Source organism: Gallinula chloropus (genome assembly GCF_964237585.1).
Source record: "Gallinula chloropus genome assembly, chromosome: 5".
Lineage (NCBI taxonomy): Eukaryota > Metazoa > Chordata > Aves > Gruiformes > Rallidae > Gallinula > Gallinula chloropus.
In genome coordinates this window covers 35,919,648-35,937,863 of record NC_140090.1, presented here as the reverse complement: position 1 = coordinate 35,937,863, position 18,216 = coordinate 35,919,648, and the positions used below count along the sequence as shown (strand labels likewise).

At 50.4% G+C, this 18,216-nt stretch overlaps 1 protein-coding gene across 1 annotated transcript in view; it reads right to left on the bottom strand.

Moving 5' to 3' along the window:
- Positions 1-14,963, bottom strand: part of ERBB4 (erb-b2 receptor tyrosine kinase 4) — a gene marked incomplete at both ends in the record, with an annotated part of 629,788 nt that extends 614,825 nt beyond the window's left edge. Inside the window, one exon of the mRNA XM_084264301.1 lies at positions 14,870-14,963. Within this exon, the coding sequence (XP_084120427.1) occupies positions 14,870-14,963 (94 nt within the window). The remainder of the gene's footprint in view (positions 1-14,869) is intronic.
- Between the last annotated feature and the right edge of the window lie 3,253 nt (positions 14,964-18,216).

Below are 18,216 nucleotides of genomic sequence, written 5' to 3'. Positions count from 1 at the left end.
CTCAACTACAAGCCATGCTTTCCTGATGCCATCTCCTTCACCCTCTGTGGATGCGTAATCCTTGAAACCACAGGCAAAGCACGAGGAAGAGTTTTGCAGGCTCTGCCTCACAGGCATAAGAGATGCAAATTTTGCATACAGCAACCTACGGCTCCTTGTCCTTCCTCCCTGCAGCCTCCCACAAACACCAGCCAAAATGAATTAGTGCCATGTAGGAATAAACCCAATAAAAATACAGTATTTGGAGTTCTGGGGTTTGGATATTTCCACCCTTTTTATAGCCATTGTGCTAAGGTAACACGGGAAGGACACAGAACTTGTCATTCCAAGCTCTCTCTTCCAGTTCAAGTGTCAGGGCTACCCAACATGCCAGCACTTTGATTTGCTGTCTATTCTACTGCTTCCCAAGCTGTGAAATTAATATGCACAGAGGACAGAAACCTCCTGTGCAGGAATAAAAAGACACCTTAATACAACCCTGCTTAATAATCCTTCCTGGGTTCAGCACACCATGGCTCAGGGAAGAAAACTCACTGTGAGACCAAGGTGCCATACGGCCCTCTGGTGAAAGCATCCGCTCCACGTGTGCATCAGGTATCTCCTTCTAGAGAACATCTCCTTGCAGAAGAGTCCTTGTTGGAAAGGAGTTCTGCAGCAGGCAGTGTGGAGGCACTTTGCAGGGCTGTCACATGAAGCCCTCTCCTGCACCGTGGTAGAAGCCCACTGAGAACAGGGCAGCTGCATCCATGCCTGGACACCACAGTGCTGGAAAGCGCAGATCTGATTTGCAGACAATCACTCAAGACAGCTGGTTCTCCCAGAAAGTCAGGGGCTTTGGGCTCCAAAGGCTGGATTCTTATCAAGGAGGGTTATGAGAGAAGGTGCTTTTGCTTCTCAACCCACCTATGCAGCAGCTTTGCAGAGGAACACCCATCCTGCCACAAATGAGCACAGGGTAACCAGCTGCTGCTGAAGCCACACAGAAAAACTCCATACGAAGTACTTTAAAAACAAAAATAATCATGTATTTCATTTATAACAGCTACCTGTGCTCAACCCTGCTGCCCCAAGGTCAGCTTGGGACATCTCCTGTTCAGAGTTTCAAAACTCCGGGGTCCCAGACAACAAATCCTAAAAGGTTTTGACCAAAACTGCTGTCTCTCATGCAAGAAACTGCCACATCGAGCCCTGAAATGGGCAGGCGCGTCAGAGGCTTGCACTGGGAAGCACAATGCAGTGGGACAGCACCTTGAACAGGAACATGGCTCTGTGCTCTGTGGAACAGTTAGGATGACAGCATCTCCTTCATCCCAGACTAGAGAGACACGTAAGCGCACACCTTTCTTTAAAGGCATGAGCGAGTTCCTGCTCCTGGGGAGTGCTGCCAAATTCTAGTAACAAATCATTACTGCCCATGTGTCTAACAGACAGGTAAATGAGGTGCTCAGGGATATCGTTTAGTATAGGACAGGAACATTTGGATTCAATGATCTTAAAGGTCTTTTCCAACCTCATGATTCTGTGATCTTGGGGAGGTTACAGTCTACATGCACATTCCAGTTTCCCAATTCTTCTGGGTTTTCTTTGGAGATGACATTAAATTCTCCTTCTCCTAACACACTCCTGGAATGACAACGGCCAGACAGATCTACCAAAAATGCTCACACACGTGAGCACCCAGGGACCGCCCTGGGGAAAACAACAGCCACACTAACCTCCAGTATTTCTACAGATTCCTCAGCTATGGCTTTGAACTTTTTCATTGAAAACTAAATATTTTGGCAGCACACCAGACAAAACCAAAACAAACTCTGAAGTGTGTGTGTGTGTGTGTATAGATACAAACCAAACAATTGCTTTTACCCTTGCAAAAGCATCACATTACGTGTTTGCAAAACAGCAAATTCCAGAGCAGTGAGGTAACATGTAGGCTAGCAGGTCTTAAATTTGATACACAATACAGAGACGTTTCTGGGCCCTTTGAACAGCCCTCACAGATACAGAGCCCAATGCCACAGCAAAAGCAAAACTTAAACACACTGGGCTTGTGTCGGGAGAGCCCTGTACAGCTTTTGACTGCACCCCCGACTCATACAAGGGTGGAGGCATCACGTCACTCCTCAGCGTCGCATCCTCTGCTTTTCATCCCTGGCTTTATATTAGCAAGCCTTTGGCACATGGACTACCTGCCGCACTCCTCCCCACCACTCAGCTCACATACATTGCACAGATAGCATTGCATTACCAAACTCACTCACAAGGCTGCCGAAACACTCTGTCTGAGTAAGGCAAGAATCACACTCAGCAGCCATGGGACACAGCACCATCCCTAGCAGGAGGCAGGGACAACCCACGGACATCCAAACACAAAGATGCTCCTGTGAGGAGCAGTTGATGGAGCTGGGGGTGTTTAGCCTGGAGAAAAGGAAGCTGAGGGAAGACCTTATCACCACCTACAATTACCTGACAGGAGGGTGTAGAGAGGTGGGCAATGGTCTCTTCAGACAGGTGACAAGAGATAGGACAAGGGGAAATGGCACTAAGCTGCTCCAGAGCAGGGTCAGATTAGATGTTAGGAAAAATTTTTTTCCTGGAAGAGTTGTCAGGGCCTGGAACAGGCTGCCCAGAGAGGGGTTTGAGTCACCATCCCTGGATGTGTTTAACATACAGATAGATGAGGTGCTCAGGGTTATGGTTTAGCATAGGAGAGGAACATTTGGACTTGATGATCTTAAAGGTCTTTTCCAACCTTGTGATTCTGAGCTGGGCTCACCTGCAACTGGAAGGAACGCTCGAGCGCACAGCTCCACTGCTCGACCTGCTTGCTCAACACCTCCACGCAGCTACAAGTGGTGCTTGGTTTGCAGTGCTTGCCCATACACTTTGGACAATGCTGCTGGCACATCTTTCGCACCTTAACACGCTGCGGTGCCACAGCCTGTGGTTTGGGAGTAATTCCCATCAGAAACTCCCTCCCCTTTTCTTTTTACCAACTGAAAGTGTACTGATAGTAACTTTACCACCTTAAAAAGTCCCTCCTATCCAAAAGTATTCTAAGGGGAAAAAATACTTTTTCCTTTGTTTCCAGCAGCTTCCTACTTATATTTAAGTGCAGACAAAACACAAAGGGGTCATGAAGGGACCAGCAAAAGGCAAAGGTGCAACACAACACAGCCACCTCTAGAAAGCCATGTTTTCCACCATGAATATTCAGAACCCAATTTGCAAAATTGGTTAATTTTGCATGCAAATGGACAGTTACACATCTAACTGACCATTTGTGCAAGCAATTACACGCGCTATTACCTGATTGCATAATTGTGTGGGCTTAATTTTGAAATTGGGTCTTACATTTTTCCTTTGAACACAAGCGCTGTATTTAATGAATAGATATCGAGTAGTTTTGGAGCAAAGTCATCCAAGACCCACTGACTCAAAACCAAATATTGACAAAACATGCTGGAATGTGTTTTCACCAGAAAAAAAACCCAAAAAACGGATTCTTTCCTTGGTTGTTTTCATTTCTAAGAGCATCACGTCCGTCACATCACGCTGGTGCGAAGTGTCAGGTGCCCACCACACTGAGCCACAAGTTTCTCCACTGAAACTTCTAATCCTTTAAATTGCGACTGATGTCAAAATACAATATAAAGACATAGGCATGTGTATCTGTACAAACATTCCAGTTATCTTAATTAAAAACACTAGCAAGGCTAGTCTGGTCTGGGGCTTTCTTGCTGCTTAGGTTGCATTCTAGGGAAAGAAATCAAAGTAAAAGCACGTTAAAAGAAGCCTTCTATCAGCAAACAAGTCAGCAGCTTGCAAGTGTGGCTTCGTCGTACAAAACCTGAAGATAAGGCAAAATTCAGGCTCTGAATTATGAGGTGGCACAGGATTTCTGCATGTGATCCAAGCAGTTAACATCTTGGGCCTTGGCATTGCTGACCTGTACGGAAAGGTTTTCACGTAGACTTAATCATCCTCAAGCACTTCCAGCCAAACCATAAGGCCTATTTTTCTTTTATGGAATAATCCTGAAGACCACCAATTTTCCTGTGCATGTCATCCACAAGTCTCTATTTTACATGTCAACCAAAAGCTCTTTAAGACTAGCTGTCAGAGGCCTTGAGTTTTGGCCAAATATTCATTTTCTGTGTGGATGATGCATTAAATTTAAGACACTCGTTGCTACTGCAGGCAAAGCAATATAGCAATTACCAGGCTATTTCTGACTTACAAATCCATAAGTAATCATATTGTTGGAGAACCAAACTTGGTGGGAAAAGAATTAAGCAGAGGGTTAAAAAACAAAGACTATCACCAGGGTAGTAACTGCTGGCTCTCCTAGGATGCGTGTTAGTGTATAAACACAATGCCGTGGTGCCTGAGCCATGCGTACATCTGCAGAGACCTGGGAAAAAGCAGCCTGAATGCCATCACACCTACAGGTAGACCACAGAAGGTTTGAGGCAGTGCTGGCTCCTCTCTCCATACTTCCCTGGCATTTTGCTACCTCCTGTTTATTTCTATCACATCTCTGCACATCGCTACGGCCCTCTATTGTCACACAGATACACCCTTCTCAACATTACTAAGTCAGATGTATGTGATCTGAGAAGTGATGCTGTTCCAGCACCTCACACTGGAAAAAGAGAGGAAAGCCTTCTCTTACCTGGCAAAATAAGCCCCTGAGTCTGTGACACCAAATAAATAGGATTTATTCCAGATATTCCTACTAACACAGGCATGCGCCAGCTCATACACACTCTTGCTGAATTTAATCGATGACTGGTTTAAGGAACATTAAGATGAGCTTTGGTGATCTTAGGCACGCTCTGCAAGAGTCAGCTGGGATCAAAATAAAAAAACCCCAACCCTGACACTTTGGCTCACATCAGCACCACGCAAAACTAAGAGCAACAGCCCAGGTAGCAGTGCATCCCTCCTCCTCGTCCTCTCCTGGCCTTGCTCCAGCACTCTTCCTCCAAGGGCCCACAGCAGCACCTGCCTCCACCAAGTGCTTAAACACCACCGTGCCTCATGGAGACACGAACATCGTTCACTAAGGCTTTAGGCAAACAATAAAAGCCTTAAACTGGCCCCAGAAGTCAATGCAATATCTACCCTGACAGATGCTACCCAATGCCAAAGCTTTGCAGTTGGAGGAAGGACACAGTTATCAGTGAGCCAAAAGGATGCCCTTACAAATGTAAGTAGCAGGTGATGTCACTTTATCACATCACTGAAAAAAAAAAAAGCAAACAGTCAGGCTAGACCCAAGAACCCGAACTGAAGCAAGCACTACAGCAATTCTTGCATAACCTAGGACAATTTTCCTGTGTGATTTAGTCTAGGTGATCCTGTTCTGGCAGCGGGGGTGGACTAAACGATCTTTCAAGGTCCCTTCCAACTCCTAAGATTCTGCAATTCTGTGAATTTAGACACTTTTAACTCAGGATGGCTACCATTGGAGCTTTCTACCCAAACCCACAGGATCCATCTGCGATAGACAGGACCTAAAGAAGTCACACACCTTCATATGGCTTTCATTTGGAGAAAGTTACTATTTGCAATGCTTCTTCCTCTTTCCTATGGCCTTCAGCAAGACAGAGATTATTCAAATTGACAGCAGAAGTTTGGCAAGATCACTTTCCAGTACCAAAGTACATCCACCTAGTAATTGCTCTACTGTAGCACAAAGCATAACCTGTATATTTTAACGCCTTATCCACATGTAATGGCAGCAGCCAGACTAAAGCTATTAAGAGCTTTAATAAACCCATGTTTCCATCTCCAAAGTCACTGGCAGTATTTCCCAGACATTGAAAAACCCTAAGTCAAACAGCCCCTGCATAAAACCTGCGAATGAGTTAAAAAGCACGGCTTGTAAAAACAACTCTCCTTCTTTCCTCCTGTTCCTTAAGCCACAGGAGCTTTAATTTCTCCCTGCACACAGAGCAGCTAGCAATGCTTTCCCTTCCTCAGGCGAAGATGGATATTTTCCTAACTCCTAAATCCTCAGGTAAAATTAACACAAAGGAATTTGTGGCCAGTAACACCGTGTGCGTCTATTTCTAAGTCCTCCAAAAACAGAAAGGGAGGGAAAAGCAGCATTCTCCTCCTGTGCCCAATCTTTAGTTACTCCAAGAAAGTAAATGCTAATAAAAGTCTGTTTAAGGGCTATTTTATTAAAGGTTTGAGCTGCACTCCGACCCCCTTGGGCAGCCAGAAACGTTCAGCACAGACCAGATTTTGTTTCCTTTCTGACAAGTTGGACTGAGCCATGGACAGCGTAAAGCATCACTGCAGTTGTTTGCAGCTCCAGAACCCGCCCCAAGCACATGATCAACACAGCAGCTGCCCGATATATCGTGATATAATGAGGTATCACCATGAACACATGAAGCCGCAGTGGAAGCAAATCCATGCCCTGGCTTCGGTGCGTTACACAGTACAAGGTCGATCTAAGTGCTGTAAGAGTTACTACTACTGCTACTTACAGGCTTTTGTAATTCTGCATTTTTCTACTAGGATCCTCCTGACAGGGAGCATGGGGTGACACCAGGTACCACTGCTACTTACAAGCTCTCTTAATTCTCTATTTTTTACTGGGATCCTACGGACACGGACCAAAGACACGAGGTGACATTAGGGCGGTGCGAGCTGGCAGCGGTTTTAAACGCATTGCGCAAGAGGACCCAAATACACGTGGCTAAGAGCCCCTGTAAGGGCTGGGAGATGGAGAGGAACACTCCCCCTGGAGAAGAAATCCGGGGAGGAAACTTGGAGTGCAGATACGCACAGGCACTAAAGTCTTCCTCTGGCTCAAGGAGCACACAAAAGGGTGTGTGTGGGGGTAATCCACGATGGCTTTTCATCTGTTTTTAAAATCTCCATTTTCTCTTAACGGGATATTAATTCCCTTATTCCCATGAGCTCTGAGGGGGGATGAGCAACTCCCGCAGAAGCCTTTGGCAGAATTGGGTCTCCAGGCATTTCGACCGGGACGCTGTGACGAGCGACTGAGTCAGCTCGGCGGAGGGCGTGAAATAGCAGGGATCGGATCTCAATTTGCTAAACAAAATTAGCCACACACCATTCTGTTTGCGTATCGGTTTCTCCCGCTCACGATGTGCTAATTCGAGCAGCGATCGCTGCGATACACGCAGATAGAGTAATAAAGGCAGCTTTCAAATAAAAGAAGCCATATACATTATTTTTTGCCTCCTTCCTACACAACTCCATGGCTTTTTCCACATAGCCTTGATACGTACGTCCTCTAAGCATTATTAATAGCTGCTATAGAATATTATCTGCCTACCAATCACTTTGGCTTCCTACTTAATGGCAAGTACATTTTTAGAGCATCAAATATATCAACAGGGACAATGGTTGCTAAATTTGAAGTCAACAACAACTGGAAAACGTTAGCTACTTCATCGGCATTTTTATGCGCTACGGAAATATCTCCCCAAATAAATGAGCCTTTTTTTAATCCTTTCAAAGAGATAATAAAATAATACCGAATTCTAAATACCATCACATATCCTCAGCAAAACAGCAAATTAAATTTAGATATATACATTTTTACTGCCAAAGATAATGAGGAAAAATATCTACAATTCAACTTTGCATAGCTGATCAGATCAAAGAAATCTTAAAATTACAGCTGGATGGCAGCCACTGTATGCCCAGCCAGTATACAGATGCTCTTGGAAGCAGGGTTAAAGCAAAATAACTCTTAGGAACAAACGCTTATCACTGCATCTGGCTAACCTTAAAAGATTACTAAAATATTCCATTAGCATACTAACCATGGTACATAAACTTTTATGCTTAAAACCTCCGATATTTCAACGTAATTCCAATTAATGGAAATTGAACATTAGGATGTGTATCAAGTTAAGTGTGATGATGATTTTTTGTGGTTTCTTCCTGTCCCTGCACCAAAAATGGCTTCACCCTGCCCAAGCTGGCTTCTGCTGCAACCATGGTGAAAGGTCCCCAGCTGGGGTTCAGGAGAGCAAAATGCCGCTGCAAGCACCTCCCTGGCATGTTCAGCTCTTTACACTGAGACACTTAAGGGCATGCTTACACATAAAGCACGCTAGTGGGTCTGCTGTACCTGCTCTGGCACCTTACCCAGCCACTAGCACGAGGTGCCTGCCCCACAGGGGATGCTTTCTCAGGAAACCAGGAACCAAGGGGTGGAAGCTCCATTTGGAAAGGCCCAGAGGAGCAGCAGGAGCCAAAGCCATGTCCCAAGTTGTTAGGGTAGGGACAGGTTTCAGAGCTTTACCCAGTGCATCACCACCAATGCTGGCCACCAGAATAGCTCGCTCTCTTACAGCAATGCTACAGTCAAGGCTGCGTAGCCACTTCACAGAGCTCCAGGCTTTTCTATCTGATGATTGTAACAACTTCTTTCAGAAGGATGGCGGGGGAAATAGTTCTATTTTACAGTGCACAAGTTTTTTTTCTTGAACCTCCCTCTGACTCGACCCTTCTCCCCCATAAGTCACAGCACTGCAAAACTTTGGGGAAGGGTCAGGAAAACGAGAGAGAGGGGTCAGGTAGCACAACTCTTAATAGACATTTATTAGGCATTTAGCAGGTGAAAAGGTCCAGCAGTGCCACAGCAGCCTCCCACACAAGTTTAAAACCTCTCAGCAGCACGTCCCACAGCTCAGCATCCTCTGCAGCTGCACCAGAAGCCCGGGAGGGAGACACCTGAGTTTGTTCTTGGGAGTGCGTACCAAACAGTCAGTGCCACCAGGAGAGTAACAGAGGCACCAAGGTTAATGGTAGGTAGGTGCCACCCCACATACCAGCATGGAGACAACAGGCTCCCTGATTTCAGTGGAGCAGGTGGATGCTGCTGGAGGCAGGGGTGCTTGAGCATCACCTTAGGGTGGCTGGAGACCACGACCGCTGGGGAGGAAGGGTTCAGCCTGGTCCCCAAAATCAGTGCCCACCCAGACAGGGTTTTTTTGGGAGATTCCTGTAAGCTCTATACCAGCTGGTGATGAGATACAGGAGTAATGCCACCACAGTATAAGAGCCCATGTGGCAACGCTGATTTATTAGGAAAAGATTAAGAAAGTTCACGTTACAAATGCCGGTGCAGCTACCACACGCTTCGCTGCACAGGCACCAGGAGAAACAGGAGCCAAGCACAACACAGGTACATCTCAGAAGTCTCTGAAAAGGACTTTACAGAAGCTGTGTACAATGACTGATTTTTTTTTTATAGCACTGAGAAGAACTGCATCCACTAAATGTTTTGGGCTTACTTTATTCACTTGATTTTTCCCCACTCCCTCCTTTGTCAGGAGCAGGACTGTGTATAGGCTTCAGATACGGAAATAAAAAGCAGTTACCACTGGAAAACAAAAATAAATCCTTCTCAATATTCTAACAGCCTGAATTTCTATTCCTCACACGTGTTTATATCCTTGGTATTCTTATGGCACAAGTTTACAGCGTGACTGGCATGTGCTCCTGTAGCTTGAATCACAGGCTTGGCTGTCTGAACGCCTGCCAGGATCACACCCTCAGGTATCCCTGATGCACAAGCAAATATTCATCCGTCCTGGACTTTGCATTCCCTTTGTGCAAAGTGGGAAGGAGGACAAGCTTCCCTGGCAGGCTGAGAAAAAAAAAAGTGTATATATATCTCTATATATATCTCAGCAGCTGTTGAAAGACTTCAGGAGGCTTGGCATGTGCCCATATGCCCAGTGTAGCGGACAGTGCAGAAATGAGACTGCTCATCACGTGGACGTACAGCTCATCACTGGGAAGCTGACGCCGAGCACAGCTTGCTGTTCGTCCAAAGCAAGAAGCCACTAAACAAACATTAACTTAAAGTTGCTAAAATGATGAATCTTTCTGGCAGACTCCAGTGCTCCCATGGGATAATTCAGCTTCAGCTACGTGGGCACACATAAAATCCACCAACAGCCTGTGTTTGTTTGCAGAAGGAAAAATCTTTGAGTCAGTGAAAACAAGAGACCGTGGCACCCTGAAGACTTGTCAGCAGGTGTGAGGGACACAGGAAGCAGCCTGGCTGCAGTCACCTCCTCCTGCCTCCACTCACGATGCAGCAAAAAGTAAATCCCAGGAAAAAGACCCAACTCCTTTCCCAGCAAGATCCCCTCAGCACACTGAGAAGGGGAGGGGGGAGCAGACCTGGCTTAGCTGCTCCTAGAGCTGCTGTCGCTTAGAGCTCCATCATCTTAGGAACATAAACGTCCGGCTGCACAGCATTAAACCCCAACCTGCACGGGCAGGATGTGAAGCAAGTTCACGAGTTTCCAGGGAATCAGCACAATGCCCTGTGCCAACCTTCACACACCCTAAAGGAGTCACTGTCCTGATTTCACTGTCACCATCCTGAAGAAATCAGGAGGGGGTTTGCTGCGATGCCACAGCACCTGCATTTTGAGAAAAGGACCAGAATGAGCATTTAAAAAAAAAAAAAGAAAGAAAAGGGAAAAACCTGAAATCTAAAAGCTATTCCATCCATTTGAGCAAGTGTATGTATTTTAGCAGGGCTGTCTGATCCGAATGAATGGTGCTGAGTGATACAGTAACTTCTTTATTCTCTTCTACTTTGCCGCAACTAAGAAAACGTTTCATTCCTCGTTCGAACTTGTTCACCTTCAGTGACCAGCCACCAGTCCCGACTTACTGGTTAGCTTAATGAGTCCTCCCCATCACAGACCTAGAAATTTGCTGCTGGTTTTAAGAACCCCCAAGTACAATCAAACTATCCTTAACTCCACCCTGAAAGCGCCCGAGCATCTTGGGTCGCTGATCTGAGTTACTTCCTCCTGAGCATTAATCACACCTCCCCTACCCTGCCAAAGCCAGGACACAGGAGGTGTGGACAGGACTCCAGCACCACCCCTTCCTTCCCTTCGGCACCCAAAGAGCTGCTCCCCGGCCCCGCAAGAGGGGTACGGAGGTGTGCTGAGCATCAGGACCAGAGCACAGGAAATCACATCTCCCAAATCCAGGCTGCGCGTTCTGCTGCCTGGGAGCTCCTGGGGGCTGCTGCCACCTAGAGATGCTCGCACAGCAAGGCTGCAGGCACGCCGCCCCGCGCACCCCACTGCACCCCACAGCAAAGGGTCACCTCATCTCCCACCAGCTCTTTCAGGGGCTTGCACGAAGATGCTGCCCCACAAAGCCTTGGAACGTGTTCACGGGTTCTCGATGACCGGCTGCGCTGTCACACACGGTGTGAATGGACTTGGCATGGTTTGCTTAAGTTATACTTAACTAAAACCAAATAAAAATAACTCTCTGCACCCCCTGAGAACCAGGAGAAAACATTCGGTTACAACACAGGCTGGGGCTAATTCCTGGCTGGAAAACCGAGGGCACAAGTCCAACCAAGCCAGCATTATGCATCGAGGTCAGGAGCACAGAGCAGGGCTCACAGCTCAGCCTGGGAGCACACCTACATGCTGCTGGGCCATCCACCACCACGTGCACATAGGGGACTCGATAGGGCTCTGCCCACTTCCCCATCCCGGTTTGGGAAAAGGGCTTCCTCCCTTCATGAGCCGCTAAATGTCAAGTCTCATCTGTTTTACTCGTAGGCATGTATTTCAGGTCCTTATTATTACCGCTTTCGTGTTAATTACAAGCGCGACTCTTCGTGCCAGAATCCATGTACATACACATCAATTACCATCTCTTCTTAAAAAAATAAAAGTCACAACTAAGTCACTCAGGCACTTTGCAGCATGGTATCGACATGGTGGGTGCACCCTGCACCATACAGCACTGCCGGAGCTGCCTCGGACTCCCTGGGGATGCCCCAAACTGCAGGGCCAGATCCAGCCTCCTCTGCCCCACAGCAATGCCGGTTCACGATGCCCTCAGGAGACACATGGGGACAGTGGCATCCTGCGCTGGCTACCACACAGAGACCCCCCCCAGACCACAGCCCTAAAAGCCATATGTGCATGGGGGTGGACACAGGGTCTGTAAAAGCACCCGCTCCCCAGCAGTAACAGGGCCGAGATGGGACCTTCCCTTTGCAGGAACTGAGTCATCTGATGGCAGCAACAGGCTGAAACTCCCAGTCAATATTTATCGTGCCTTTGCAAAGGCACTCGGGGACCTCAGCCTAATTTTAACCATCAAATAGACATCGTGGTGGAATACGCGGGAGAGGTGCCAAGGAGGGCTCTGCAAAGGAGAGGAGCTGCATCTCTCTGAAGGCATGTGGCATGTCCCATCCAACACGGCCCGGAAAGGAGCAGTGGCATGAAATTAAAGCCTGCCTCTGTGCATCAGCCTGAATGCATTCTTCACTGGGAGGAGAGAGAGGAAAAAGAAAACCACAAAACCCCACCAAAAACCAAAACAAAAACCCATGGCAAAAATACTTGAAGTACAATTAATTTCTCAGAGCAGTTGAATACTTCAAACGGCACTAAGTTAATTTGGCCATAATTGTTTAACAACTCAACAGCCCCACATATATCAGAAAAAATGAGTTAATTTATCAGCTATTCCCAAGCAGAACAAAGACTTGCCAGCTTCCAGGTAACAGCCCAAGATGTTTGGCTCACGTGACCCTGGCTGAGCTGTGCACTGCAAACATTATATGCTGGAGCATGGAGCTAGAAGGGATCAAAAAAAATCACCCCAACGTATTCATGCCTTTGCGTCCTCACTGCCAGGCACAGGATTTTGAAATAAAAAGTTTGGACAAAGGCTCGTGTGCACGAGCGAAAGCGTCACTGCGTCACTTAAAGCAAAGGCAGTAGCCCAAGCTCCATCCTAACGTCCCCCAAAACCAGAAGAGCCCAAGTTTTCAGGAGTCCTAAGTGCTTACAAACCAAAGCTCACCTGCCCAGCCTGCCTCACTATTTCAGCCAGTGCCTATCAGCAAGCATCAATCATTAAAAGCTGCCATCACCCAGAGCAGCATCCAAACCCCTCCAAATAGAAAATGTTCCTCCAAGCCTGTAATTTTAGGAAACAAATATTCTTTTTCGGGGTTGGTTTTTTTTTCCTCCCCTCTCCTCCACCGTGCAGGGCATAGGGACTTTTCCTCAGCACAGATCCAGGAGGCTTCCTCGGAGGCAGCAGGAAGGCAGCTGAGTTACCCTGGACTGACGCCTTTTATTTTTTGCTGGGGTATAAAATCCAGCGAGTCTTTGCTATCGCCCACTCCGACAGCCACGTCCGAGCAGTGTGGGGAAGGAGGGCTGGAGAGCGTGGGAGCAACCCAGCGCGGACGGCTGCTGCCCGAAATCAGGGTAGGCTACGGGAGAAAGTCTGAGACAGAAAAGTACCAAGTCGGGGGGGTAGGGAGGAGGGGGAAAAGGGGCTTGCGTGGAAATAAGGAGGTAAGAGAAAAGGTACAGCGAGCCAGAGCCTGTGAGACAAGGAAAGCAATGCTCCCTTCAGCTGGGATTTACCGATTCAAACCGCAGGAAAAGAGAACGTGAGAGAAAACAGCAGCAGGAGCCCAGCGGGTCGGGTCACCCCTCCCGATGTGAAGGCTTAGGAAACAATCACGCACAGAGAAAAGTAAACTGTGCACCAAGATCAAAACTGCACCCGAAGCCCCCCCCCCCCCGGCCAGGCAAGCGAAGCCGGGACGCGCTTCTTTCGCTTCTCAGCGAACGTATCATCATCTCAGTTACATAAGAGCCCGAAAACACAAACCGAATTGTGAGAACGAGGAGAGCTGTTGCACCAAACACCGCCCAAACATCATAAATTTTGCATCACCGGGGAGAGAGAAGGGGGGAAAGGGGGGGGGGAAGAAAAAAAAAAAAGTCAGTTACGAAGATTGCTTGTATCTCCTTGTAATGTTTTATTCACAGCCAAGGCTCCCGAGAAGCGCGGTGCTGCGGGAGCCGATCCCACTGCCCTCCCGGGCGGCTACACCGGCACAGCCCGGGCTGCGGCGGTGAGCGCGGCTCCCACGCCGAAGGGAAACAACGGAAAGTGGGGGGGGGGGAAGGGGGAAAGAAGAAAAAAAAGAAAAAAAAATTAAAAGAAGAAGAAAAGTAATCGAGCCGACGCTCCAAGTTTCTCTCCAGAAAGTTAGGAGCTCAGGGCAGGCTCTGCGGGCAGGGAAACGCGTCCTCGCCGGGCTTCGCTTCCAAGGCTCCGGCTGGCTTTCCGCTCCCCGCCCCCCCCACCCCCGTGCGCAAACACACCCGGCCGCGTGTTTACGTTGCGGTGTGCGGACACACCTCGCCGATACAATGTGTGTACGTGTACGGAGAAAGCTTCCTCGGTCGCCCGCCCGGCGCGAAGTTTCAGAGCGCGCAGCCCCCGTCGGGGCGGCCGCAGCACCTGCGCGGGTCGGGTGCTGCCGGCAGGGTCACCGCGCCAGGCCGGGGATTCCGGTGTGTCGTCGTCGTTCCTCCACCACCACCCTCCCGTTCCCGGAGCCCCAGCCGCCGCCGCCCGAGCGGGGATACCCGAAAACTGCTGCCGGGAAAGGACAGCTGCTCCGCGGGGAATCGGGGACAGAACCTCGTCCCCCAGCCCCACAACACAGTGTCACGTAAGAGCGGTAATAACGACGGAGCGAGGGGGTGCCGACACGCCGCTGCCGGGAAGCGGCGGGCTACGCGGGGGACCCGCGGCCGCCGGCTCCGCTCCCACAAGGGCTTGTCGCCCTCTGGCCGCCGCCGCTCCGCGGGACCAGAGCAAACTCCCTCACCTCGGGCAGGTGACGGGGACTAACCCCCCCCTTCCCCAGCGCCCGCCCGCAGCCCCGCCGGGCTGGCGAAGAAGTTAGCAGGAGAGCGCCCGCTCCGTCGGTCCCGCAACCCGCCGTCCCCTCCCTCCCCGCGCCTCACCGAGGACCGGGCCGCTCACCCACCTGCCTGCGCCGCCGCGGCGGCCCGCGGGGCTCCGGCCGCCGCCGCCAGCACGCAGCAGCTCCACCACAGCAGCCCCCCGGCCGCCGCCGGCATCGCGCCGCCACCGCCGCCGCTGCCTCAGCACCGCCGCTTCGCCGCCGCCGCCATCCCCCGCGCAGCCTCCGCGCTGCCACCGCCGGCTCCCAAAAGTTGCCGCCGCCGAGCCACCGCCCCCAGCGCCGCCCCTCCGCGGGCGCGCCGCGGCGCCGACGGGGCGGCCGCCGTTACCGGCCGCGGGGCGCTGCGCCGCCAGCACGCGCGGAGCGACGCGGAGCGGAGGGAACGGGAGGAGGAGGGAGAGAGGAGGGAGGAGGAGCGGCGGGACGGAGCGAGGGGGCGGGCGGGGGCCGGCGCCGCGCGGGACCGCCCCGCCGCGCGCCGCGCCCCCCTCTCATCCCCTCCGCACCTGCGGAGCCGCGCGAGGCGGGGAGGGTGAGGGGTGCGCGCGGGGGACGGGGGAAGAGGGGCCTGCCCGCACGCGCCCTCGCGGGTCTGTGCGCTCGTGCGCCCCCGCGAAACCTCCGCGCCCTCGCGCCGGCCCCGCCGGGAGACTGGGGCAGGCCGCGCGCGTTGCACGCGCGCTTTCCCGCGTGCGCAGAGCCCGCTTGAGGGAGCTCTCCCCTTCCCCTTCCCCTTCCCCTTCCCCTTCCCCTTCCCCTTCCCTTTCCCTTTCCCCTTCCCTTTCCCCTTCCCCTTCCCTTTCCCCTTCCCTTTCCCCTTCCCTTTCCCCTTCCCTTTCCCCTTCCCTTCCCTTCCCTTCCCTTCCCTTCCCTTCCCTTCCCTTCCCTTCCCTTCCCTTCCCTTCCCTTCCCTTCCCTTCCCTTCCCTTCCCTTCCCTTCCCTTCCCTTCCCTTCCCTTCCCTTCCCTTCCCTTCCTTCCCTTTTCCAGCTTACCAGCAAAGCTGTCGTAGCATCTCCCCACCAAGTCTTTGGCCAAAGCTTGACCAAAGACCTCAACAGTCAGTCATGGGTTTGAGACAGGACCTACCATTTCTTGCTCCTGAGGAGTCGATTGGCATCCTCAGAGCCTCTGGCAGAGCTGAACTGAACTCTACAGGTGCTCAGGAGAAGAAGAATGTAAAAAAACATCTCCAGTTTTTCATTTTACTTCCGCAAAATGCATGCTCTGAGGTGTTTGCTGCCTCCTCACCCCCATCCAGCCCCCCGGAGACCTCCTCAACATGCAGGAGCACTCCTCACCCCTTTCCACCTGCTCCTCACAACCCTTCTTGGAGCACAGTCTCCCCAGTGACCCTGACACCTTTCCCCTGCACCCCTAAGCAGATTGAGCCTTGGAGCATGGCCCCAAGTGCCTTCCCTCCAGCTGTACGGCTTTCCCATCGGAATTAACCCCACCTCAGAGGATCCATCCCAGCCCCTCCTGCCAAACCACCTCTTTTTCCGGCAAAACCAGAGGGTAGCTCATCTTAATAACAATCCCCAAGTCAGGATGGTATTTCAAGTTGGGTTTTTCCTGAAGAACTGAAGGTTTTAGCTGAAAAGAATGAGCCGGTGTTTCCTGCAGGAAAGGGGCTGTGAAGGAGAAGGTTATATTGCCCTCAGCACAGCATCCCACCGCTCTGCGACAGCTTGGTGGATGGCAATGGTGGCAAAGAGAAGGAAAAGGCAGCCAGTATGCAAACCCCAGGTGTTACAGGGTGTTTACATCTCCTGGAGGGTTTTCCCTGGGTGAACCCAAGCAGGAGAGGCCAGGAATCAACCCATGCCCCTGCCGACAGCAGCGCTGGTTATCCCTCCTCTCTAGCCCCGGGAAAAGAAGCGTAATTCCTTTCTGTGGCAGAAATGGAGCCCAACGGGAGGCCGCGGGACGGAACTCACTCAAATATTGAACTAGAAAAATTTTGCTCTATCTGCCTCTAGGTAAACAGTGACTAATTGCTCTGGCTGGAGCTGCCATCCCTTCAAGATTGGAAGGTGCAGATGGAGGCATGATAGCGACTGCTCCTTACCTAGCGCTGCCCATACATCCATCGCGAGTGTTTGCTATGCAAATCTTGTCATACAAAGCAATTATTGCTGTTCCCACACTGACCTCATGTTTATTTATTGCACGAGCTCTCTGTTTGAACCTTGTCTGGTCCCTCTTCCCTCTATAAGCGTATTAGTAGGTGGCTTCCAAAAGGCACCCAGCTGAGAAATTGTAGATTTTATTTGCGGTGTAGAGGGGACGGTGCACGGCACGCCAACCGCAATGCAGAGCCAAGAGGCTCTGCTCTTACTCCGACAGCTCTTCCATGCAAAATATTCTCACCCTGGGGTCTTTTGCTGGGATGAAGGGCGCTTCCTAATAGCGCAGGGCCATGATGCTGGGTGCTCTCTGACCTGGCAGTATTAGCCGATGGTTAATGGGGGCTGTCAGCCCCAGGAGCTGCACAATAAAACTCTGGCTGGGCTTTTTAGGGCCTGTTTAGTAAAAGTTAAATTTTACATGGTCATTCGCTCCTTGGCTATGCCGCTTTCCACCAATCTCCAGGATGATGCTGCCACAAAAGGATTTCTACTCCACCACCAGGAAAGTTGCAAGGAAGGAGCAGTGTTGGGGTGCCTTTCATCTCCAAATATTCTCTCGCCACAGGAGTTTTCTCCATGTGATTTAATGTTGAGCAACAGTGGCATCCGGTGGCAGAGGGTTTCCTCCCTGACAGCTTGCGGCAGCTTGCTCCCTCCGCTTCGCCGTATGGTTTCTCTAGATTATCATTAAACACGATTTCTAAATGTATCTGGGTTTAGGAGTCCCATTTCTCCCCCTTTCTTCAGTTTGGCTGCACAGCAGGCAGAGCCATGTGTTAACTTTTTGAACGTGCCGGTTTATGCGCTGCTGTGTAATCTGAAGGCAGGCAGGACTTCTGAACCCAGCCGCCTGCTCAGAGCTGACCAGTTTTGTCCTGCATAGACCCTGCATGGCCCCTCCACACCATCTCACTGATGCATCCCCCAGCCTTCTGCTCCCATCCACAGCCTCCCCTGCCTCTCTCACTACTCTTTCTTCTGCTCTCACTGGTGTTTTCAGCTCTTCCCAATGTAGCATCATTTTCTAGCGTTATTAACACGTTTCCAAATCGTTAATAAAGCCAGTAATGAACAGCTGCCCTGATGGAGAACCCAGCGATGATGCCACACTGGGTTCCTTTCCCTGCCTGAATCACCCCTCTCCAGCATCACCCTTTTGCAGGGATCCTGGCTGGCTCTCCATCCATCTGACAGCTCCCACACCCCAGTCGACGTGAAATATTTCTCTCCCCCAAGTATTTATCTTTTATGGCGCAGCTGTAGCTTTTGCTAATTG